The 26690-nt window shown below is 47.4% G+C and overlaps 1 protein-coding gene across 1 annotated transcript in view; it reads right to left on the bottom strand.

Moving 5' to 3' along the window:
* The window catches only part of PAPPA (pappalysin 1), a gene marked incomplete at its 5' end in the record, with an annotated part of 219587 nt that overhangs the window by 178477 nt on the left and 14420 nt on the right, over nt 1-26690 (bottom strand). Inside the window, one exon of the mRNA XM_079789610.1 lies at nt 7726-8788. Within this exon, the coding sequence (XP_079645736.1) occupies nt 7726-8788 (1063 nt within the window). The remainder of the gene's footprint in view (nt 1-7725; nt 8789-26690) is intronic.

Raw genomic sequence — 26690 nt, 5'->3', positions numbered from 1 at the left:
AGAGAGCCACTCTCACCCAGATTTACAGATGACAAGCCAGCGACTCTCCCTGAGAAATCGGCCGAGGTCAGGCCGTGGATCGAGAGTGGGAGCAAGATTCAAACCCTGGTCAGTCTCCAGCATGCATCCTTTCCCCCCTCCACCAGGCCTGACCCCTGTTATTGCTTTAATGAATATTAGTCACATTAAATAAACTCTGATATTCTGATTATAAAATTCCAAGCCATTTCTCTTACATGATTTCTGGAAAAGAATGAAAAAAAAGTTGCTGAAAAAATAGCCAGGGCCTCTTTCATCTGTACGCTGGTTAACTTCCCAGAACCTTTGTGGGATATTGTTTTATGTGACCCTCAAGGCAATCTTGCCATCCAGGCGGTCAGATATTGTTATTATTCCCTTTTGACAGAGATGAAAATGGAGGCACGGGGCGATTAAGAGACTTGCCCAGGATTGCATAGCTAAGGAGCTGCTGAGCCAGGCCTAGAATCTATCTTGCCTCAATTCTTCCTGCATCCTTAACAGTCAGCTTCTCTGGGCTCTACGACCTGAAGAACAATCATGGCATCTACCTCTCTGCAGTCCCTCCCCACACCTTCCTGCCTCCATCTCTTTGCTCTCCCTCAACTCTTTTTATTTATTTAATCCTCACAGAGGATATTTTCCCATTGATTTTTAGAGAGAGTGGAAGGAGGGGGAGAGACAGAGAGAGAAAAACATCGATGTGAGAGAGACACACCGATCAGCACACCCTGGATGGAGCCTGTGACTGAGGTACGTGACCTTGACTGGAATCGAACTTGGGGCCCTTCAGTCTGTGGACCGGCGGTCTATCCACTGAGCCAAACTGGCCAGGACTCACCCACCTCTTCTATAGCACTACAAAGCCAACTAGATGCTTCTCCACCAGAAAACTTTCCCAAGTTCTCCAAACCACAGTGAGCCTGTCTTTTCTCAGGGCGCACGTAAGCCTTATCGTCTGTGTGGTTCATCTGGAAATTAATCATCTGCCGCCTGGCCGTGTCTGGAGTGACGGTAACAAAGGTCATTAAACCACAGCTTACAAGCGCCTTCAGGACAGAGATTACATCGTGGCTCCCCGGGGCATTTATCACAGTGCCCTGTTTACTCAAGTGTCTTAACAAAATACGGATGATGGGTAAGAATATGACCATTCCAAATAGAATTTTTCCTAGTTTCAGATTGCCAGCTTCTAAGATACCAGGACAATGCAGGGGGGTGAAGTGCCTGGGGTCCTGGAGACAAGACTTGGGGTTTTGCTCTCAACTCGTCTGCACTCTCACCGTGAGGCTGGGCCAGTGCTGCATCTCTGGCAGCTCAGTCTCCTTGTCTATAGCAAGAGGGGGCTGGATCTTCAGCTCGAAAGCCCCTGGTTCCATGCAACTTTTCCAGATTTGGAAAGAACTTGGAGGAAAGAAGTATATGTCCCATGCAATCATCCCAGCAAAGAAGTGAGACCCAGTGAGTGAAGATGAACCATTGAATGGCCTCTGATAAAGGGCAGGGGGAGAGGCTGAGGGGTCTACCAGCAGAGCGGTCAAGGAGGCTGCCTTGCCCGGCTGGCATGGCTCAGTGGTTGAGTGTCGACCTATGAACCAGGAAGTTATGGTTCGATTCCTGGTCAGGGCACATGCCCAGGTTGCAGGTTCGATCCCTAGGGTAGGGTGTGCAGGAGGCAGCTGATCAATGAGTCTCTCTCATCACTGATGTTTCTATCTCTCTCCCCCTTCCTCTCTGAAATATATATATATATATAAAAGGAGTCTGTCTCAAGGCTTATTTTACCCTTTCCCACGATTTCCAGCAATGTCCAGCAGAAATCTGGGTCCAAAAATAATAATAATAACATGAATACAGGGAATGCCCTCATTACATGAAAAAAAATAATGAACAACAAGAGAAAATATAATGTTTCCCTACAAGCCACCAGTATATAAGGGAAACCCCTTTATTCCTCTGTGTCCTATTCCACATGAAGACATACTCATGGACAAAGGTGAAATTCACCTGATGGAGTCAGAGCCTGCAGACTGGAGTGGTCCCACCAGGAATTTGGTGGGTTTGTTGCAATACCCTCTGGCAGTGGGATGCCTACAGCCCAAAGTGTCACCTGACCTGAGATTTCCTGCTACTGGAGATTTCTATTAACACCCGGGTTTTCCATTTTATTTATTAAAAGGCATGTGAAGTGCATTCTAACTTGTTTGTAGACATTTCTAGTGGCTACAGGTGAAGCTCTGCCCACCTGGCTCATGTCCACCACACCAGAGAATGCCAAGGTTCATTGGAATGTCTTTCTCTAACTGTCCAGTCTGAGAGAAAGACTTCCCCTGCTCACACAAACTGCTCCTCCTGGCCAACGCGGGATCGTTCTCTCACACCAGTGATTGCAATGGTACCTTTACCTGCCTGTCTCACCCACTAGATCAGCGGTTGTCACCCAGTGGTCCGAGGACCACAGGTGGTCCATGAGGTCCGAAAGGTTGGCGACTGCTGCACTAGATGCTGAGCTCCAAAAGGGCAGGGGTTGGACGGGCACAAAAGGGACATTCAACAACTATCTATTGAGAAAAGAGAAGAAGAGAGGGAGGGAGGAAAGAAATAAGTAAAGAAGAAAATGAAGGAAGAAAGGAAGGAAAGAAGGACATAAAGTAAGGAAATGAGGCAAGGAGGAAGGACTTAGTCTGATAGTAGAGTTTTCCCCGAGATGAACCCATCTCTGCTTATGGCCTGGATCTGAGCCACACTGGATGACTTCTTATTCTCCAAGTCCTCCCTACCAACTCCTCCCCTTCCCCTTGCTTATGCTGTACCTTCCACATGGGCTGGCCTTCCCGGTGTTCTGGACATGTTCTTCTACTCATCCACATCCTCTCCCATACCTTCTCCACCCTGCTCTGTGCCCTTGCGAGGCTGGCCTGAGTTGCATAAACAGATTCTTTTGCCTTGTGATTCCCAGTCTGGTTCCCCAACAGAAAGCACTGGCTGGAGACTGGAAGGCAGAGGAAAACAATATGAAGAATCTACTCTTCCGACGTCCTTCTGGCCAGGGTGCTGCAGGCTGGTCACTCCTCTCTACCCAGAGTCAAAGCTGCTGCCAGAAAGCCCTCTCCACGCAGCCACTCTCTTTAGGTTCCACAGCCACTCCCTCCTCTTGACCCTACAGGCCAAGGATGGAAATAGCTCCCCACTGTTACAACTCTGACCTTGTTGGTTGTCCTACACTGTTGTAAATAACCGATACTATTGTAAATAGCCTCTCCTTCAAAATAGCTCCTCCTTCAACTCTCCTGAATTATTCCGTTTGAATGTGCCATCTGGTTCCTGCCAGGACCCTCTGACTGATGCAGACTGCATCTCTACCTCTCAGCGTGCTGCCCGATGCCTCCTCAAATCAGGCCTGCTCTACTTGTTTTCCCCAGACAGAATCAATATCTGCTTCTTAGGTCTCCTGCCACTGTATGTCACTAAAACCACAGCTCAGGATGTCTTATGTTTGAATAAGACTCCCCCACTAAAGTGGAGGCCCTTCAATGGTGAGGAATATGCCTCCCTTGCTGCCAACGTCCCTAGTGAATAGCAGAGAGGCCGGCAGAGGGAGACGTGCCCAATAAATGCCTGTTTAGAGGATAGAAACACTCACCATGTGGTTCCCTAAAATGACTTGGAATAAGATATAAGCATAAAGTTGGGCTGTGTAGTACTCAACCCCAAGACCATCAAGGCCACCTTCTCCACCATTTGCCATAACCCTAGCTATAGCCTCCATGGCATGTCTCAGGTGATGGGGAGCTCACTCACCTGCAGAGAATTACTCCCCTGGAAGGACCATTCTCATAAGAAAAAGGCCTTGCCTGTTACTCAGTTCAACACTGCCTCCTGTGATAGCAACACTCTGGTACCAGCCATGGCTTAGAAACCATACGGAGTAATTCTGCGCCATTTTCCACGGAACATGGCTTCTAATACTTGAAGTGCATGTGTCATGGGCCTGTGGTCCTTGTGAGAATTTTCTCATCCAAGCCAAACATCTTCAAATGGTTACATGCCACGGCTCCTGGCCCCCTCATTGTCCCAGTCCCCTTCTTTGTGCTCATCCTTGGTTGGCTGTGCTTATCATGGCCTCTTAATAAGGAAAACTTGCTGCCTGTGTGGCTCAGGGAAACCCAAGGCCATTATCCAGTTCTCTTCCAAACCCAGTCCTTCAGCACTTCATAATCCCAAGCTCTCTAGAGCAGTTGGGAAGAAGAGAGTGAGAACAGAAGGCAAAGAGCAGGTCTCTGTGGCAAGGATGTCCAGGCAGTGCTGGGGAGCTGTGCACGGCAGACAACCAGGATGCAGGGATCTACAGCCCCCTTGACCCCAGCGTGACCACTAAGAGGCCGTGTGAGCTTTGGCCTTCAGTTCCCTCTATAGAGAATGTTTCTGAGTCTGCAGCCCCAGATCTGCTAGAGCTAGACGCTCTCCTGTAACACAGGGACCCAAGGACTATTAGATAACAAGTGAGTTTAAATGTGTTGAAAGACATCGTACTTCTCTGATGGAGTCTGCCAATCTGCCCAGCTGCATTATGGGTGGATCTTATTTTACTCAAGAGAATCGCTACATAAATTGTCACAATGATGAAATTTCATTGGGGCTAGTGAGTAGGCAATGGACCAACTATTTCTCACCAGTCTATTGCACAGTGAGTACAGAAATGGGGAGTGAGCCCTTAGATACTTGTACAGAACTCAGACACTGCTTCGCCATGCTTGTGGTATTTCATTTTATGTCAGTTCACTTTTGCTGTATATTATAAAGGTACTGTTTTATAGCATATAGAAAAAACAAAACCTGGCCCTTCACCATAGATTGAGAAGAAGCAATTTAAATATTGTCTTTACTCAGAGAGAGGAGAGGGGAGGGAAGGGGAGGGGAGGGGAGGGGAGGGGAGGGGAGAGGGGAGGGAAGGGGAGGGGAGGGGAGGGGAGGGGAGGGGAGGGAAGGGGAGGGGAGGGGAGGGGAGGGAAGGGGAGGGGAGGGGAGGGGAGGGGAGGGAAGGGGAGGGGAGGGGAGGGGAGGGGAGGGGAGGGGAGGGGAGAGGAGAGGAGAGAATGAGAATGAGAATGAGAATGAATCACCTTGGGCAAGAATTAAGTTGAGCTCTTTATTACAAATTACCTACATAATGTCAATCTAATTTTCACTGCCTCTATCACAGGTGCCCATCTTCCTTCCTTCTGTCATTTCTTCTGCCTGCCTCCGTTTTGAAAAGTCACAAAGTAAGTATTTCTCTACAAACTTCCACAGGTTTCTCTCTGCACACAGGAGACCTGATTCCGCCAGAATGCTGACACCGCCAACCCGCCAGGAGATAGCGGCACACAACTTTCTGAGCCAGCAAAGAAACAGGCCCTGGCGCGGCTGGTCACAGCACTGGCACAGGGCCACTCACAGGCACGCTGGGCATGCAGTCCCATGACTTAGGAAAGGGGAGGCCACTGGAGCCTGCCAGCTATGCCTGCTGATGGTGAGGTATCTGGGACCTGGAGCCCCATGACCACCCCCCACACACACACAGTGTGCCCTCCACAAAGGCCAGCTGCCCTCGGTCCTCACCCAATCCCACTCATTTTCTCCCAAGGCTTTAGAGAAGCTGTCCTGCCTGCCAGCCCTATCCTTTAACTCTGCCACTTATTGTTCCTTGGACTTAAAAATACCCTCCTCTGGTGGGAGCTTTGGAATCCATGTATCTGAGTTCAAATCCAAACTCTCCATTGAGTAGCTGAGTAAACTTGGGTCAATCCCTACACCATTCTGAATCCTGGATTTCCTTCAGCAAAAGAGGGCTCAGGCTACCCGCCTTCTTGGGACTTGGTAGGTGCTAAATAAACATGTGCTGCATGGATGCAAGAATGGAAGGATGAATGAATGAATGAGTGAATAAATGGGTGAATGACTTCTACCTATTTCAGATCCTTTGCCCTTCCCCATGCCCACTCTTCCTGGGTACACTGGTAACTCCTGGGAGTCTAGCTCAGCAGAGCACACACTGCATTAATCTCAGAAGACTTGCATTTGTGATTTAACCAAATGACTTTTCTGACCCATGACCTTGGCTGAGTCATTTCACTCTCGAAGTTCCTCTCTTTTCCTGTCCATCAAATGCAAATGCTAACTAACCTCTGTCTTGTCTTCCTGGACAAATTCTGTCAAAGCCCAAATGAGAGCAGAGATGAAAGGGCATCATGACCTGGAAGGAGCTGGCCACACACCACGGCTGCTTCCCACATGGACTGCTCATGTGTTGAGCCAAGGTGAGAGTCCAGGGCCCTCCTGGTGCCAGGAGGCTGAGCTGACGTGCTCTCTGGCTCACTGCCAGGCATCGTCATTCCTTTGCACATAGGTATTCTGTCTGTACATGGGCGGCCCTTGCTCTTTGGAGAGAGACATAAAGAGGGGAGTCAGCAGAAAACCTGCCGAGGTCTGCAAATGCACCCGGGCTATCAGCAGGTCCAGGGTCCTGCGTGCAGACAGAATGGAAAAGTTCAGCCTGAATCTGGGACATCCGGAAAGTGAATGCCATTTCTCTGGCTTGGAACTAGTTCTTCCTGGTCTCACATTGAATATAAATCACCCAGGGGTTCACCTTTGGGTTTCTCCTTTGCTTTCCTGGTTAGAGTTGATACCATAAGGCAGAGGCTAAGGGGGGCATTACATAGAAGACCCTTCTTCTACCCTCTTCTCAGCAGGACGGGAAGAAGTACCTCTGCCCAAGGGCCCTCCTCTCTTCCCCAACCCAGTCTCTGATGTGCAAGTTGTACCTGCACCTTCCCCAGACACTCATTCTGCAAGTGAGTCTTCTCTGTGACATCCTATGGCACTCCCTGAACACAGCATCTGCTCCCCTTTATCATACAAAGAATGACAGATACACTCAATGAGCACATATTACCTGCTAGCCACTACAAAGAGACGATGCTTTATACAGGGGTGTGCAAAAGGAGGTTTACGGTTGTATGTGAAACACAGTTTATTCTTATGGTATTATGACCATAACCTGCATGCTTTTTTCTATGCAAACAACTGTGATCCTACTTTTGCCCACCCCTGCATGCCCTCTCAGTCCTCAGAGCAGCTCAGCAGAGTGAGCACCATGATTATTCTCCTTGCATAGATGAGGAAGTGGCTTCCAAGAGGTCACCAAGTGAGGAAATAGTACCACTGAGATCTGACCCCGGCTTTATTCACACTGCCCAACTGACCACACTCCTCTGTCTAGTATGGGAGCCCCATACGGCTACTGTGTACTTGAAATGCAGCTAGTGTGGCTTAGGAACTGGATTTTCAGTTTTATTTCATCTTAATTTACATGTGAATAGTCACAGGTGGCTGGACAGCACAACTCTAGCCCACTCTACAACATATGCTTCAATAGCTGTTTGTACCCAGCTCATGCCACCCAATTTAGACTGTGAGCTCTTTGAGATGACAGGGTCCTGACCATTTCTTCTTATCCCAGAATAGGCAGTCAACACATTTTTGTAATAGATGATGCTCGAAGTGGTCCCCATGATCACATGAGTAAAGCCTGGTCTCAGTCACAAGGCTGCTGTGTGAGCTGGAAAATTCCCGAGACCCCCAGGGGCCTCAAGGCACATGCCTATAAAATGGGGGGAAGCTCAGCTTTCAGCTGGGCATCACCACCTGCCCAGCGGGTCTTACCTGTGTGGAGAGTCAGGATCGAAGCAGGTCTGGGTGACATCCGTGATGTCGGGGTCACAGCACTCCCCGCCGTCGAAGTTGAACCGTTCATAGTTACAGTCCATGTCACACACCCCGTTCTGCTGCTTCTTCATGAAGGCAGGGTGGCGCAAGTGGCGGCAGTCCCCGCCATCGTGGCCGGTCAGTGTGTGGTTGCATTCGGGGTCGCAGTTCTCGTCCCCGATCTTGCTGATGTCACAGTTGGCCAGGATGAGGCGGCGGCGCAGGGAGGAGTTGCTCACCTCCAGCACCTCCAGCTCCCAGGAGATGTTGTAGGGCTGGAAGGCCTCGGCCAACTGCTGGTGCTGGAGCTCAATCTGCTGGCGGCTCACCGTGGGGTTCTCGTGGCTGTCGTCGTGGAGGTTGACCACGCGGTAGCGCACCACCTTGGGCCGGCGGAAGCGCGGCAGCTGGTTGTAGCTGGCGATGACTTGCGCGTTGTCGCACAAAGTCTGCCCGCACAGAGGGGGCTCCAAACTGGTGTCCAGCAGGAAGCTGTGGGCGCCGCTGAACTCCACCTGGGGGCTGTGGCCATCCTTCATGGGGGACCAGGTGCGCTTCACATTGTCCCAGTTCTCCTGTAGGAGGAGCTGAGGTAGAGGCGTGTGGAGGCCATGGGTTTCCATGTCCAACAGGACTTCCCGCTGGGTCCTGGCTACCTTCCACAGACTGAAGCGCTCAATGTAGCCCCGGTAGTTGTGATTCAGGGTGCTGCCCCCCAACATAAGTACTTTACACTTCTGGGTCAATGGGCTGAATATGCCACCCACCTGATCCCCAGAGGTTGCCACCTGGGCACCATTCACATAGAGCTTCATCTGCTGCCCGTCGTAGGTGGCAGCTAGGAATACCCACTGGCCAGGGAGGTAGCTTTGGTGGGCATTGATGGTGGTCACTTGTCGGGCCCGGTCTGTCTTCAAGGAGAAAAAGTAGCGTGGGTCTCTGTTGCCTTGGTCACTGATGGTGTGAATGCCCACGACCCATCCTCGGTCACGTGAGGTATAAGAGCACTTGTCATACAGCCCTATGTGGCCCCAAAAAAGAAAGATGAATAAATAAAGGATGGAAAGAAAGGAGGGTACGTTATTTCGTTGTGATAAAATTTATATCAGGATGTCTTAGATCAGTGGTCGGCAAACTCGTTAGTCAACAGAGCCAAATATCAACAGTACAACGATTGAAATTTCTTTTGAGAGCCAAATTTTTAAAACTTAAACTTCTTCTAACTCCACTTCTTCAAAATAGACTAGCCCAGGCCGTGGTATTTTGTGGAAGAGCCACACTCAAGGGGCCAAAGAGCCGCATGTGGCTTGCGAGCCGCAGTTTGCCGACCACAGTCCTAGACCAATCGTCTTCAAATTGGCAGTTACTACTGGAGCCTCTGGGACCACCCCCAGGCCAAGGCAAAGGCTAGAGAAACTGAGAGGACAGGGGAGTTGGGTTTGGGGGCTTCTCACCATAACTGTAACCCAAGTGGATGTACTTTTATTGATTTTGCATATGGAACACACAGAGAAACATTTTTGTTTGAAGAATGGGTACATGAGCCAAAGAAAACATTGACGACAACACCAATAACGATCATTCAAATCAAAAACCTTTGATTTTGCAAAGCTGTTCTATGGGAAAGAGGGCTTTCTAATTAATAGGGTATTTTAAGTAAGAAATGATATGGGAGGTCAGAGGAGAAACAGAGGGAGATAATAATGAATAAAAGGTGTTCATTTAGTAGGACAGCATTTCCTACGGTTGCCATAACTTTGAGTGCACATCAGACAGGAGCAGCCAGCCATCCAGTGCACAGTGGTAGTGAATTGTTGGGAAAGCCGGCCTGCAGAGATGGGGACAAGAACTCCATTGTTTCTATCTCTAACAGGAGTCTGGCCAGACCTGACACTTATCCCAAAGAAAGGCAGCAATGCTGACTGGCTGAACTGGAAAGGTTTTCAGAGATCACCACTTTCAACTCCTTCACATGACAGCTCAGAGTCTTGAGACCCAGAGAGTGGAAGGCATTTGTCAGGTTACACAGAGTCATGAACCAATTTCATGAGACCCAATTCAACTTGTTCTCCTCTAACACCAAAGTTAATATTTAAACAAATAAAACGAGCAGCCTCTTAACATAAGCAGGTGTTGGGGACCCCTACTAATAGTTAACAATAATAAGTACAATCTACCAAGCCTCAGTGGCAGGTCAAGCATTGTGCTAAGGTCTATGTATGCATTAATTCCTTTAATCCATGTAATACTCCCAAGGAGCACATGGAAGTTAAAGAAAATAAAGAGATAAATTTAAGGCCAACTGGTTGGTAAATAGATGCTGGATCCATCAGACCCTGGGATTCACAGTCCTCAGCACCTCCCTCTCCCTCATCAATGCCACTGGGGATCTGAACCATACCATCTGCATGGGGATGGCACAAGTTTCAGTCAGGTGTTTGGCAAAGTTTCAAGCCAGGACATCTCTAGACTTACTCTGGGAACCCCAAGAAGTAACTTAACAGATTCTCTCTGGATCTAATGATCTTTCCACTCACCAACCCCTACTCCCCAGCCTTTCTGGAATATACCCGTGTCCATGGCACAGACAGGCTGCTAGGTGGTGAAGAGGGCTTTCTAAGTAAGAGTATATTTTAAATGTTGGATGATGCATGATGCCAGGTGGTAGGATAAAGAGAGGGGATGCAAGAATTAATAGAAGATGCTCATTTAGGACAGGGCCTACTTTCAGCTGGAAAATTGTTGCGGTCACTTTAACTCTGAGTATGCATCTACCATTAGCACTCATCAAACGAGCATGGAGAGGTTCCAGAAAAACCAATAAAAGAGGGTCCACACAGTCTTTACTCCTTTGTGGGCACTGGGGCCTTAGAATTTGTGTAAATCTCTCCGTTAGCTACTGACATGGATAGCAGTTTTGGTGCCAGGCATCTAAGTTCATCTCTACCTCTCCTCCCACACTTTGCCTGACAGCCCTTCAGGAAATGGCCAGAATGTCCTCCCAAAGTCAACCTTTTCTCACAGGCTGAGCAACCTTGGTGAAGCCTCAAGTATCTCTTCTGGGTCTTGGTTCTCCACCTGGTAAATAAAGGCCTTGAATGAAGATCCCCTCACATGCTTGGTCTGTCTGCTTTCCTGTGATTCTAAGTTTTCCAATGGCTAAAACAGAAACCACCTCTTCCAAGAAGTTCTCCCTGATAGCCCTATAAGGAATGATCATTCTCTTCTCTGAACTCATTTTACTTTTAGGAAACTGGACACGTGCTTTCTGGTTTTCGAGTCATCTTACCACACCCTCTCCCACCCCAGACTGGATGATTTTTTTGAGAGGGATGACTCTGTCTGGGTCATCTGTGTTCTGTCAGCAGCTCGCTCCATGCCTTGCCTACAGCACGCACTTATTGTTTCATGAATGAGCACAGGAATGATTAGTGGGATCAAAAGCACTGGTTTATGTCTCCTTGGCTAGAGGACAGAGAGGATCAGAAGACAGAGTGTGTTCTCGGTAGGGTAGGAAGAGTAGGGCCTCTGAACTCGGGGTCATTCTGATGATAGCAATTACTAGCTGTACATTTGGGCCAAATCCCCCCACCTCTGTGGATCTTACTTCCCTCATCTGTAACTCTCTTTAAGTATATAGTCATACTGAAAAGCCATAGTAGATACACCACACGTGGCACACGGTGGCTCTCCAAATGGTAGTTTCTTTTTCAGATGCTGGAAGGTCTAGGAATTATGTCAAGGACAAAAAGTAGAAAATGACAAGAAGCAAAACACAGAAAGGTCAGAGAGAGACGGTACCCTGAGGGCATCTTGACCATGTACCAAGAGCAAGTACGATGAAGGTTCAAAAAAGCACTAGTCCTCTTGCAATCCCCTGGCAAGCCTATTCAGAAATCATAAATCCCAGTGGGCCTAGCTGCTAGCAGGAGACTGCACCTCCACACTGCCCCTTCCCCGCAAGCCAAGGCTTTGACCCCAGATTTGGAATAAGTTAGCCCACTATGGGAAACAAGGAGAACAATGGTTCCTAGAGCCCCCACTCTTGTGTTTCCCACCTCACCTCTAAACTCACCATCTCCTCCTCCCCTGGCTAACACAAAGACCCTACACTTGAACAGAAAATTCTTCTAATGAGGAAATGAACATCTGAAACGGGATCCTTTCTCCCCCCCACCCGCTCTCTGTCTCTGCAGGTTTTTATTTTGCCAGGGGCTCTCAGTCCCTGGTTTTCCTGTTGCCTTTGGAAGGCGGCTAGCAGGGTTAGCAAGGTAAAATGTTTACACATCTGTAGGGTGCCCTCAGTTCAGAACCTTCCTGGCTTGGGACCATGGCTCAGGGCACCCCTGTTTGCAGTTGAGAGATGAAGGAAATAGTAAGCAAAGGCCAGACTGCGACACTGAGCACATGGAGCCAGGACTAAGAGGTGGCTGAGCCCCAGGAGGCAGAGGAAGGGCAGAGAGAGCGTTTTCAATGGAACCAGGAGGAAACACATTAAGGGAAATGAGAACCTTGAAGCGGTGGCTTCAGAAGTTCAGAGGGAAATATTTACCTGGAGTGTGAGGGGCGAATGGAAATCACTGACTCCAATAGGGATGGGATGGGGGATATAATGGTGACAGCGACTTATTTCTGTATGAAAATAACTTCATCAACAGTAGTCACATTTCAGGGGCTGGAGGTAGGGAGGCGACACTGTGAATCACCAGACCAGGACCAGGGCCCTGGAACCAGAGATTTGGGCTCAGCTTGCTGGATGGACTTGCCTGGGAGAAGTCACCATCCCACCCCATGCTGCTGGGCCTTATTTCCTTTCTCTGAAAAAGGAGGGGGTTCACATGAGATGACACCCCACCGCAATTTAAGAGCTCTTTTGTTCTGTTAGAATGGTTCCTTGTAACCAGAGGTCCTCAAAACTGTGCTGCTTTGAATCAGATGCCTCTTGTCACTCCCTATTGATTCCAGCATACTTAGGTCCCCTCGCCTCTGTGTATCTCCACACAGGGCATGGAACAGTGTTCTCTGGAGGACACAGGTGTACCCCTGACAACTCCTCCTGTGGGCTCTCCCCATGATTCTCCAGGAAGATAGAGATGGTGAAAGATGGGGAGAATCGGTCTGAAGCTGGCACCATCTGTGTAGTACTGGAGGTTGATCCCAGGGGACGCGTGCCCACCTGGCAAGACGGAAGCCTCAGGCGATCGTGCGCACATCCACATCTGATTAGCACACGCTGCTCCAGGCTGTCATCACGTACAAGCAGACAGTGAAGGTGGGAGAGAGCCCGTTCCCCAGCCCAGGAGGTATGTGGGGCCCACTGCCCAGCCAGAGAGGTGGAGGCCCAGCCCATGAAGGAGGCTTGCCCTCAGCTCCCATAGTAATCAGCGGTCCCTGGACCCCTGGTCAGCTGGCCTCTCTAATGTGTCCCTTGCTCCCTGTAGGTAGGCTTACTGTACAAAGGGCTTCTTATTCCCACCTAGAAACTTGATGGCCAATGCCTCGCTTTCTTCTCATCCACCCCCTAAGCCTCACCCCAGAGGTGAAGATCTGAGTGAAGGGGCAAGGCCAATGGCAGCAGGCTTCGAGGTGTCTCCCCAAAACTTGGCCTGGACAGGACTGGGAGACTCCTCTGGGCTTCAGGGTCACCCTCTAAGGTCACACTTTAAAGACATTACCCCAGGGCAGCTCTGTCTGATCACTGTGTTCCACCCCAGGGACAGACGAATCTTCCATACCATTTCTCAATCACTCACCCAATGTCTCTGTTTCATCCATGTGTGTCTACTTGGTTCATTGTGAAATGCCCAGCACCTAGCACAGAGCCTGGTGGATGCTCCACAGAGTTTGTTATTGGAAGTAAAAAATAAAGGAAAGGAGGGAGGGACGCCTCTCTATTGCTGGCTTCTTTAAAGAGCAGCGAACCTTTTATTTAGACCTTTCTAAGTACCATGTGCCCTACATTAATTCTCTCACTTAATCTTCACAACAAAACTCTCAGCATTGCTCCTCAGGGAGGGGAAGAGGCTGGTCCAGGGCAATGCGGCTTGGAATAGAGGCCTACAGGATTCCTAGGCTCAGGTTCTTAATGGCGTCATTGCATGAAGCGCCAAGTGTGGGCTGTCTGAAGGCACGGCCCCTCCAAAAATATTTCTGTAAGTCCCACAGCGCCAACACAAGCAAGTTGAACTGAATTGCAAGCCAGGAGGCTGCCATCCGTGTCATTCTTCGGCCTGGGCCTCCAAAACCGATTAAGACTCAAAGGTCCTTTATGACTAGATCCTAAGCTGTCCTTCTTGGCTCATCCCACTTCATGGGACCCGAGATTTTCCTGGACCTGTTGTCTCTCTGGAATAAAAACTGCCTCCTTGGGTTTGTCCCTCAGCATCTGGACTTCCAGCACTAGCCTCCTTGCCTGTTGGTGTCTGACCCAGGTTTCTCCCAACTTACAGGGTCTATACTGAAATGTTCTTCTTACAGTTGCTGTCAAACTCTTGGCTGCCTGTCCATTTGCTATGAGCTCAATTGTGTCCTCCCAAAATTCATAGTTGAAGTTCTAATCCCTAGTTCCTCAAAATGTGCCCTTCTTTGGAGAGCCTTTACAGAGGTAATCAAGTTAAAATAGGTGCATAGGGTAGACCCTAATTCAACCTGACTGGTATCCTCAGAAGAAGAGAATACAAGGACACATATGCACACAGAAGGAAAGCCATGTGAAGACACAGGGAAAAGATGGCCATCTGATCAGCCAAGGAGAGAGGCTTAAGGAAACCCCGCCCCCCCACCCCGCCCCTGGACACCTGATCTCGGATGCCTAGCTTCTAGAATAGTGAGAAAATACATTTCTGTAGTTTAAGCCACCCAGTCTGTAACACTGTTATGGTAACCCTACAAAAGGAAAGTGCCATCATTTTATGAGTTTTCTCAGCTCTCCCACAAAAATTTCTCTAAGATCTATGCCAGTGATGGCGAACCTATGACACGCGTGTCAGCACTGACACACGTAGCCATTTCTGATGACACTCGGCCGCTGAGGCGGCCGCATGCTGAAGATGAAACATTTGCTGCTCCTGAGGATGAAACATTTGCGAAATAATGTTTTTTCCTCAAAGTGACACACTACCCGAGTTATGCTCAGTTTTTTGGCGAAGTTTGACACACCAAGCTCAAAAGGTTGCCCATCACTGATCTATGCTATCGTCCAGTGCCTGGTGCCCAGAGCAGAATTCTTGCCTGGTTATGATACATTGCCTCGATCTACTCAATTCCTATTGTGAGCAGAGCAAGATGCATTAGGAAGATGAAAGAACTGCCATGTGTAGTCACCACACACAGGAAGTGATCCTCACAGGGGCCAGGTGCTTCTGTTTTTCAGCTCCAGTGTGCATTTCGGAAGCACCTGCTGTATGTTGAGCAGGTGGATAGGTGCTCGGTGCCAAGGTGTCTCATATAACCCTCATAGTAACCTTGTGTAATGGATGCTATTTACAGGTGAGAAAACTGACAAACAGATAGGTGAGGTCACCTGCCCAAGGTCACACAGCACTAAGCAGTAGGAAAGACTGGAATTCGAGATTCCTGCTTTCAAGTTCAGTTCTCCCACAGATGAGTGGGGCCTCAGCTATGCCTCCATCCAGCATTTTTTTGCCCTCAAAGATAGCCCTGGGATGGGTTAACGCAGCACCAAATTAGCTCGGATAACATTTGACTTTCTCCCATCACTGTCTAGGGAAGACAATTAGCAAAGGATGACAATGTGTATCAAGTTTATATTATTATTTGTTTTCTCTCATTGGGAGAGTAAAGATGGGAGGAAAGAAAACTCTACCGGATCATTTCTACCTGTGACAGTCACAGAAGCCTCTATGTAGCAGTCTCTCTACTAAGCACAGATGTCTTAGTCCTATTTAGTGCTCAGAGTGACCCACTGAAGTGGGCTTTTCTGACATCCCTTTGACAGAGAAAGAAATGGAGATGTAAAAAAGCTAAGTGACCCCCCCCCCCATCCCCAAGGGTCCCAGCTAGAGAGCGGCGGCATCACAACCAGACCAACACCAAGCCAGAGCTCCCCTCCAGATGCTTTTCTCCAATGGGAACAACTCCTAGCCCAAGGTCAAGGTTCTTTGCTCAGCTCCACCACTACTCAGCTGTGAGAGTAGCTCCCTTCTCTGGGCTCCCTCATGTCCCCACCTATGAGACAGGAGGGATATACCAGATGGCTACGGGGGTCCTATTCGTCTCAGACTCCCTGTGACTCTGATATCCCAGGTTTGTCAGACATCCCAGCCTTGGTTCCCACTGTGGGGAGATGTAAGGTCACGGAGGAGGGGGAAGAAGGGAAGGAAGGCAGTTTCAGGCCCTCCAATTTAAGGGTGTACACTCTCTGTGGGACCTCTGCTGGGGAAAGACAAGCAGAGGTGAGAGGATGAGGGGATGAAAGGGGGAATTTAGGTCAACAGTCTGGTTTCTCTCAGGAGGCTAAAAAATTTAAGAGCTAAAGGTTGGAGCTGGCCCCTCTCTTGTTGTGTTTTGTTTTGTTTTCCCTTCTGTGATTTAATGGCCGGTATCAAAGCTACAGAGCAATGCTTGAGAGAGCAATCCCATGGAAAGCTTTTATCTGTCCAGAGGACAGTGATTAAAACAGACAGATTTGGGTTAAGTGTACCCATGGTCCCTGCATTTGCTACATTCGGGAGGGAGGACCATCAAGGGGACCCTGGAGGACTCGGCAGCCCCAGAAAGGCTGGGACATCGCTGAGACAGACATCTCAGTACCTGAGGGACTGCTCCTCAGCATCCTCAGCTCTCCAGGCCCACCCTGGCTCAGAGGATTGATTGTGGGCTCAGTGGAAGGGGGATGCTTAAAAGAAATTACACCTGGCTGGAGGCTTATCCCAAACTGTTCTGAGCTCTGGACATCCCTGTCTCCTGGTGTAAGAAAGGCTAGAGCAGTGGTCGGCAAACTGCGGCTCGCGAGCCACATGCGGCTCTTTGGCCCCTTGAGTGTGGCTCTTCCACAAAATACCACGTGTGGGCGCGCACATACAGTGCGATTGAAATTTCGTGGCCCATGTGCAGAAGTCGGTTTTCGGCTCTCAAAAGAAATTTCAATTGTTGTACTGTTGATATTTGGCTCTGTTGACTAATGAGTTTACCGACCACTGGGCTAGAGCATCAAAAGAGACCCTTTGGAGCAATCCACAAGGTCAAGATTAACTCAGGTGTCTCCTATGTGTTGGCCATGCAAGTGAACGTATGGGGCCAATTCCCCAGTGCAGGACTGTGTGGAGCAGTGGGAAGAGTCTCCGCAGTGGCGTGTGTGTCTGTTCTCTGCCTGTTGGGAACCAGTATCTGAAACTCACCCAACTCCATGGGTCTGCTTACCTTTTTTACTAGCTGTGTGACCTTGGATGAGTTCACTCAACTCCCTGAGCCTCAGTTTTCCCACAAGTACAGCAGGGATTAAAAAGTCTTATCCTGAAAATGTGATAGATTGCTTTCAGAGATGAGGGAGAGACATGCTGCATATTTCCTGGTAAACTATTTAAGGCTTTCCAGATGTAAGGTGAGATTGACCAGAGTATGCCCAAGGGTTCCTAAAACCCATAAGCTTTATTAATACACAGACCTATATGGTGTGTTTGGGACAGCAAAGTGTTCTTGAGGGCTCAAGGTTCACCTGTGATTCCCTCTGGCTCTTGACACTCCAGCTTGCTTTTTCTGCTTCTATGCAAGCAGGTTGTGTGGACACAGGAATGTCAGGGTCTTATAAACCAACAAATGTGCATTCAAATGCTGCCTCTACCATTCACTAGCTATGCAACTTGAAAGTCGGGGCACCTCTCCTCATATTAGTCTTCATCTCTCTCTAAAATGAAGATGATACTAACTACCTCTCATGGTTGTAGAGCAGTGGTTCTCAACCTTTCTAATGTCACGACCCTTTAATACAGTTCCTCATGTAGCGGTTCTCAACCTGTGGGTCGCGACCCACAGGTTGAGAACCGCTGCTGTAGAGCCTAAGACCATCGGAAAACACAGGTATTTACATTACAATTCATTAACAGTAGCAAAATTACAGTTATGAAGTAGCAACGAAAATAATTTTATGGTTGGGGGTCACCACAACATGAGGAACTGTATTAAAGGGTCGCGGCATTAGAAAGGTTGAGAACCACTGTTGTAGAGGAACTAATGAGATAATGAACACACCAGGACTTGGCACAGGGTCATTGGCAATATAACAAGTGTTAGGCACGTGTACTACGGAGTCTGATTCCTTGGAATCCCAGGGCTGCCCCTTGTTAGCTATGGAGCCTTGGGCAAAATCCCCCCTCCCCCACAGTTTCCTCATCTGGAAACTGATCACAACAGTACGCAATGCATAGTGCCATTTTCAGGATTTAGTGAGAGAACGCAAACACCCATGCTCAGAGCAGGGGACAAATGTCAGCTACACTTTTTATTAATATTCATCATAAATGTCTGTTCCTTTTTCTCGGAATTAGAACCAATTGTTTTGTTCCCTCTTTTGTGTTGTTAAACTTTATCCTTTCTGACGTTGTCCTCTGAAATAGAGACATGTTCCCTGCTCACTTTTTCACGTTGTCAATGAAACTGGTGCATATCAACTTAAAAAGAGAAAGTGGGAGGAGAGGAAGAAAAAGACAAAGATGAAAGGGGAGGGGCAGGATTCATGCCTTGTTGTTGTCGTTCCCTCTCACATGTTGCCATAGCACAAAGCTGACTCTCGCACTGCATGGGGCTGACGTTGGCGCTGCCCTGGAGAAGACAGCCTATGTTTTTCATTCGGATGATTTCAGGACCTATAAGCTCTCCCTCCCTACTCACTCACCAAACCTCAGAGAAAAAGATACCGCTTCCCAGCAATTTCTGAGGACCAGTGCATCCTGCTGTCACACTCTTCACAACAGCCTCAAGCCCTTCTCCTCATTCATACAATCAGGCATAGTCAGGGCTGGAGGTTGCCTTTGAGGTCATCTAATCATTTCCTTTACCCCTGACCTCCTGCTGGGACCACCTGTGCCACATCTCCACAAGTGTCTGTTCATATTTCCAGAATCAGAGAACACCTACAGTCTGAAGAAGGCCTTTGTACCTTCAGGCATTTCTCACTAGAGTGAACCCAAATCACTCTCCTCTCTTTTCCACTCAGTAGCCCAGGATCGGTCCTTCAGGAACCCATGGAGTTATTCTGTGCCCTTGACCTCAGGACAGCCCTGGAAATGTCTGAGGCTTTTGATGGAGTTACCCCTGCCTCTTCTATTCCCCAAATTAAAAACCCTAAGTCCTGCCTGATGTATCTATCCATTTCTTTATTCACAGATTCATTCAACACATGTTCATGGGGCATCTATGTATCAGGTCTTAGCTGGATGTCCCAGGTATAGACCAGACACAGGCTACACCCTCTGGCAAGAGACCTGATAGTCCCTAATTTAGGGCCAGTCCTGTTGATACAATGTACATACAATGGGAGCTGATACTATTGGGATGGATTATTATTACCATACCATCTCCTTACAGTATCCCTAGGATCACTACTCTGATTTGTTCTAACACCATTCAGAGCCATATGAACCTACTGAGAAAGAAAACGGTGATACATCTACACAATGGAATACTACACTGCTGTACAAAGGAAGGAACTCCTACCATTTGCAACAGCATGGATGGACCTGGAGAGCATTATGCTAAGCAAAATAAGTCAGTCATAGAAAGATAAATATCACATGATCTCACTCATTTGTGGAATATAATGAACAACATAAACTGATGAACAAAAACAGATCCAGAGATAGAGAAGCACAGATCAGACCATCAAACCTCAGAGGGAAGGCAGGGGAGGGTGGGAGGAAGGGGTAGAGATCAACCAAAGGACTTGTATATAAGCATAACCAATGGACACAGACACTAGGGGGGGTGAGGGCACAAGCGGGGGTGGGGGTGGGAGGGGAGGGACACATACGTTACCATAACCAATAAAGAAAAAAAAAAAGAAAGAAAGAGCCGCCATCTATGGCATGCCATGTACAAGGCCAAAGAACTTACTGTGCATCATCTCTGAATTATTGCAACTACTCTGATATGAGTGCTTTTGGTCCCATTTTATAGATGAGAAAACTGAGATTCAGAGTGTTGCACTGACTTGGCAAAGGCCATTTGATTTGTTATAACATAACTAGGATGAGAACCCAGCTCTCTGACGTCAAAGCCAAGTGCTTAACCAATGCCTTAGGTTTTCTATGGATAAATATAAGCAAAACTTGTTTAATTAGTTGCATATTTACTTCTTCATATGGCCACTTTTTGTGTCAAGTACTAAGTGACAAGGAGTCAGGAAAGCACAACTTGGCTGAGTGCTGGCATGACTGAGCCCTGTGACCTGAGGTAAGTGGCACCTCTCTCTGGTCCCCTTTTCCTTTCTGTGAAAATGAAATAACGTCTAGGGACTTTTTTGAAAAGGTAGGAAAAAGTTTTCTGAACTTTGCCTTGATTCATCACTAGTATACTATTGGTTTTGGGAAAATTCCTCTTCATCCTGACTTTCATGGGCCTTAGCCACTTTTTCCTTCCCCCATAAATATAATTATATTTTATGACTGCCCTGCTATAAAGATTTATATAATCAGGAAGCTAGATTCATTATTACTTATATGGTATTATTATATTAACTTTTTTCTTCTGATTTTAAAAGAGATCAAGCCATTTTATGGGCCCCAAAAAGTACTGTGGACTTTAGGCTCTGGGCCAACTTTGCCTAATGGATGTGTCAACTTTGGGTCCATCTTTGGACCTCAGACCCTCATCTACACAACAGCATCAGGAGGGAACACTGAGCACCTGTAGTGGACAAAGGCACTCAGAGGGATGGGGAAGGTTCCCACGTGGGCAAGCCAAATGATGTCAATTTCATAACTGATGCAGGACCATAGCAAGTTATGTAAAAACACATCCTAGACAGTGTGGGCTGAGCTCTGGAAACAAAAGCTCCTCTCTCGGGTGAGCCTGCCATCACCTCATCATAGCCCACACAGCCAGGGGTGAGCCTTTCAGGGAGAGAGATGAGAAAGGGTGATAAGGAAGGGACACGGCCAGGCAGGCAGATCCTGGCTTCACAGGGCTGGTGGCATGCGAAATGACTCTCCAGTGCAGGGAGGGCAAGGACGGCTGATGGCGCCAAGCGTTCACTGCATACCGGGCACTGTGCTAAACTTTTTGCATTGGATTAGCTCAGGCAACCTTCACCAATAATCCAAGCAGGAAGTATTACTATTATCTCCATTTTACAGAGGAAACTGAAGCTCAGAGAAACTCTAGTAATGGGCCCAAGCCTGAGTAACTCCTGGCAAGTGACAGAGGTGGATTCCAAACCCAGGCAATCAGACTCGAGAATTCGTGTTCTTAACTTCCACATTATGCTGCCCAGCCAGGGAATCAGACCACGTGAGGCAGAGTGATAGATTGTAATTATTAATAAATAAAGCATGATAGAGTAAGTTCTAGCACAGGTACAAACAAACAGAGCTACTTAATTGGGACAGGGAGGCTCAGTGAAGTTTTCCTGAATGAGCAACTCAGTAACCGAGCCTTGCAAGAGGAACAGGAATTTGGGGGGGAGGAGGGGGGGGAAGACGGACAAAGACCTAGCAGAAGGTGAAGCATGTGCCAAGGCCAAGAGCTGTGATCTCTGCTTTCGATGGAACTGAGGGGACAAAAAGTAATAGAGGGAAATGAAATAACAGCAAGGGCTGTCTGAGGCTAGGCTGCAAAGGGCTGTGAACACCATGCTAAGTATCTGAAGTCTACTCCATAGTCAATAGGGACTCACTGGTAGTTTTTCAGGAGGAGATTCCATGGTGGAGATCACTGGCAAGGGATTTCATCACCTTCTAATCTAGTGGTTCTCAACCTTTCTAATGTCACGACCCACAGGTTGAGAACCGCTAGCAGGGTCGCCTAAGACCATCGGAAAACACAAATATTTACATTACAATTCATAACAGTAGCAAAATTACAGTTATGAAGTAGCAACGAAAATAATTTTATGGTTGGGGGTCACCACAACATGAGGAACTGTATTAAAGGGTTGTGGCATTAGAAAGGTTGAGAACCACTGTAATCTAATCTATAGGGTCACACAGCTGAAAGAACTAGAACTCATGTCTTAAGACTCCCTGTCCAGTGCTCAGTGGCCATCTGCAGTCATTAAGACGTAACAGAAAGTGTGGAATGTAAGCAAAATTTTGAAGAGAGAGGGCTGACAGGCTACTCAGATATTTTCCATTGTTTTGCTATCTGCTAGAAAATTGTGAATTGTGACTCAATTCAAAGGAGCTCTTTAAAGGCTCCAGATGAAAAATGGTATTTAAATGCTCACTAGGACTTCAGAATTTTAATATTATTCCACAGATGGAGGATGACCTAGCTCGCCCATGTCTCTAGTTGACCTTGATCAAATATCACCTACCTTCTGGGGCTTGGTTTCCCTCTACTTAACTGGGAGAGAGTGGAGAGTGGAACTTTTAAGTTCCTTTCCAGCTTGAACAGTCTATCACATAAACTCTTGAGTTGCAGGGATTGGACCTTCTTTAACTTCATACTCTGAGTGCCCAGCTTGGGACTTGACACAAGGTAGACCCCAATAAACAACTGCTGAATACATGGAATGAGTTGAACTGTTGACTCAAGACTCCTGTGGAAGCTTTAGGGGATTTTAAATGGAAAGTTGGTAATCAGGGACCATTTTTTAAACAACAACAACAAAAAGCATAAGAGCAAGCAGATCAGTAACCCAGACAGACTAGTGTTTCTTCTCTGGCTATAAAAGATGTTGAGGAACTGAGAGACTGGAAGGGGGAAACCAAATGTGAAAAAGCACAGAGGTGGGAGTATATGTTTCAGGAATACCAGATAATTCTACTTAACCAGAAGAATCCATGTAAGTCAATGGTGCTCAACCAGGGCACATGTGGTGATGTTTCTGCAGACACTTTTGATTAACACCATGGAAGAGGGGCTGATACTGTATTTAGTGGGTGGAGGCCAGGGATGCAGGCAGCTAAACATCCTCTAGTGCACAGGGAAAACGCCCAGGACAAAAATTACCTGCTCCAAAACATCAACAGTGCTGACGTTTAGAAACCCTGATGTAAGAAATCAGGAAAGCTATGGTAGGAAACAATGTATAAGGAAGAAGTTGTATGTGAGGCTAAGGCATTCTGAGCTGATCTGGAGAGTTTTGTGGAGGGATGGTTACAATGTGGACCCTGGGACTGATTCTACCACTTACTTGCTGTGTGACCTTTGGCAAGTCATTGAACTTTCCTGGACCTTGATTCTGTCATCTGGAAAACTGGGGTTATAACAGAACCTATTTTAGGAGGTCACTGTTAGGATTAAAGAATCAATGCATGCAATGTACTCAGAACAGTGCCTGGCACATATTACGTGCCAAATGTGTTGACTATTATAGGGAGCTATAGTAGACTCAAGTTCTAGATGGTGGTGAAAGAATTTCTCCAGTTGCTGATAATCCTAGAAAAATAATCTAGAGCTGCATGGTCACCATGTGACTATTACATGCATCTAATTAATAATCCTTCTTCAATCAGCTTCTGCTTCAAATGACACTACAGGCTGGGTGTGTTTGGGTCTACCTTGCTGTTTGTAAGCAACTCCCTGCCTGGGCTCTGTTTTCCAGATATCCATGAGGCCCAGGCCAGCATCCGACTGCCTCTGGCGGCCAGGATCCTCACGGTTTTAATAAGTGGAGGGAGACAGAGGAAGCCAGACATGAAGACAGATGGAAAGATGGAAAGGCAGGAAGACTTCCACGAAAGCTGTTGCCAGCGATACACACTGTTCATAAAGACTCCAAGGACGGAGCTGGGGGCATGTTTGAGAAGTCTGTTTGAGCTCCTGGTACTGTTCACTTGAAGCCTTTGTTTGTAAACAGATATTTCTGCTGACACTGGGCTTTGTAAGGGCCGACAGATTGGGGTTGGGGGTGGGAGGGTGTTGCAGAAAAAAGCAGGTTGTGTCCACGAGTCTTAGACCATGTGTTTGTTGTTGAGAATACAAAGACCTCACTGTATTAAATGAAAATGCTTGTTTTACAAGGCGAGTGGGAATATGATAGGTACATGTCGAAAATGCTTCGGAAACTGAAACAACCCCATGCCACGAGGGCTTCCTGCTACATCATGCATCCAAGGACACACATGGATCATGAAGGCTTAGAATCGCTCTACAAGGGTTTTGGGGGTTGTGGGCAGAGAGTCCCATGAGCCAAGTGACTGTGAGCTCCCTTCTCTGCTCTCTTCATAAAGTCTGCCCTTTCTCTGAGAACCCTGCCTCTATTTCACTTTCTCTATTGGCCTCCCACCACCTGATGACCCAAGGGTAGAAGCTGCTGTTGAACTAAAATATGAGTGTGTTAAAGGAGTTTCCAGTGGTCTAGACTCAGACTCAGAGCATACTGTAAAAACTTGTAATCATATAACTGTGCAGGCAGACCACTTTTGTTTTTTCAAAGTAGTGTTCAACTTCTGAAGTGGGATTCCACACTAGCGCTCTAGCAGAAGCAAATGGTTCAGGGGAGGTTTCTCAGGGGATTATTTCAAGGACACACAGCAGCCTAAGAACAAGCGTTGAAGTCTTCAAACTCTTGCTCCCAGCCCTAGTAGAGAGCCGGGTAAAGTTAAGATTACATGGATGGACAGGTAGATGGATGACAGCATGGAGTGATGGAAGGGTGGAGAGATGAAAGGAAGGATGGATGGGTGGATAGATGAATGAGAGTGATGGAGAAAGGGGGGAGGAAGGGAAGGCAGAGGGAGGGTGGAAAGGAGGGAGAAAGATAAGGTAGGTGGGAGGATGGTTGGATGGATGGAAATGGGATGGATATTTGGACTCAGAGATTCATGGGTAAAGTTCATAGTGAATAATTATGGTCAGGACCACCTCAAGCCACATTTGAAGTGAATTTCCCTATTTTAAAACTCAGAGAAACTCAGAGACCAGAGTTTGAATAAACAAAGTTGTAGGTTATATTTCTAAGGAATAAACTAACTTGTCCTTAGAGGGAAAAATGTCCCAAATTCTATTTACTCCAACAAGGGTACAGATGAAGGAAAGTGCAATTCCTCAGGCTGATCTGACAATTCAGCATCAACATTCTCATTTTCACGGATCTGCTTGAGTGTTCAGATTTTAGAGCTGGGAGCAGGCGTCAGGAAATGACCTCTTGTGCCCTCTGCTTTTCAGCATTTAAGTCATCATTTGGGGACCACAGACCCCTTTAAGAAACTGATGAAAACTCTGGACCCTCTCCCCAGAAAAATGTGCACAGCCTCAAAATTTTACAGTAAATGTCTTGGGGTTCATAAATCTCTTCAAGTCTTCCTGGACCAAGGAAACCGCTCCTCTCCTCCACTGACCTGAAGTATTAAGGCTAGTCAGGTTATTTTAGTTGGTAATGGCTTTGGCAAGGAAATAGATGGTGATGATATTAAACAAAAGACCAAGTCATATCAAAAATAATATCAACAATCAATTCACACCATGATAATGGTATGATTGAGACTCTACTCTTGTCCTCACATATTATATTCTCCCCTTAGAGGTCAGAGTTATCTTTGGAAAACCTACACCAGATATAATTAGTAACTTCCTTGTTTGACACTTTCTAATAACTTCCTAGGTTATCTAGATTAAAATGCAGATTCCATGACCCGGGATGCCTTCATCTCCAGACACACATCTCCCAGTGGCTTATATACCCACTCCTCAACATCCTGAACTTATCCTATGCCATGGTTTTTATATCCTTTCTCTCTCCTCTCAATGATAATACTCCCACTTTCCATCTTCATTTACTGTATTTCTCTTCCCACAAGAACTCAGAATCCATGAGGGAGGAACCTGCTCTGTCTGCTCACTGCTATATCTCTAAAGGTGCTGGGCACATCACATACTATCTATTTGTTGGTTAGATGGAGATATGTGCAGGTTTTTGCCTTGGTATTGTCACTGTCATCTCCCTTCCCACCTTTGGATTTCAGACTTTCCACTTGTAAAAAGATAGTATGGGTCCTATCCAACTACAGGATCCAATGCTCTGAAATCTTTATGGCCAAATTTAAGATATCTGAGCCCAAATCCCAGGACAAAATGGTTAGAACAGAAGAAATAGACAACTGGACTCCAGTCCTTTTCTGTCCCTAATTTGGGAATGGAATTTGGGATAATTTCCTTGCCTCTTCTGGACATGGGTTTTTCCATCTGTGAACTGAGGAGACTAGACGAGAGGCACCATCAATTTACATCATTTCTTCATCCAGAAACCCACCCACACACATTGGTTGAACCCCTGCAATATACCCGGCCCTGGGAGGTGCCCTGAGCACAGCAGACATGATTCGTGCCAGCGTGCTGTGCTCATTTCCTCTGGGAGGTCTGCATGGCCCAGGTGAGGGCTGCAGGGGGAGCACTGCTGCATCCCACACTGTCACACCTGGCTGTGCAGCAGCTCTCCAGGGACGCGATTGGAGAAGCTGAGAGAAAACCATGGAGAGAAGGACTTAGAAGCAACAGAATGATACACTGGCTCAGCAAAGAGAAAGGGAGGTGGAGAGTGATGCGGAGAAGCGGTAAGAATACACACAGGTAATGGTCAGCTCAGAGAGACCAGGACTATATCTAACCGGTAATGCCATTCATAACATGTTTGCTGTCACTGCTTGACCCTTCCTAGGGCCCATAATATCTTTTTTCAAAGCATCTTTCCTTCACAGCACCCACTTTCGGTCACCCTGCTGTCCCCCTTATTTGGAGCATCTCCAATCCATTTAACAAAGTTTACTGAGCACCAACCCACAGGGCTGGCCATGTGCTAATGGTAG

Source organism: Cnephaeus nilssonii (assembly GCF_951640355.1).
Source record: "Cnephaeus nilssonii genome assembly, chromosome: 14".
Taxonomy (NCBI): Eukaryota; Metazoa; Chordata; class Mammalia; order Chiroptera; family Vespertilionidae; genus Cnephaeus; species Cnephaeus nilssonii.
This window is presented reverse-complemented; position numbering and strand designations above follow the sequence as displayed.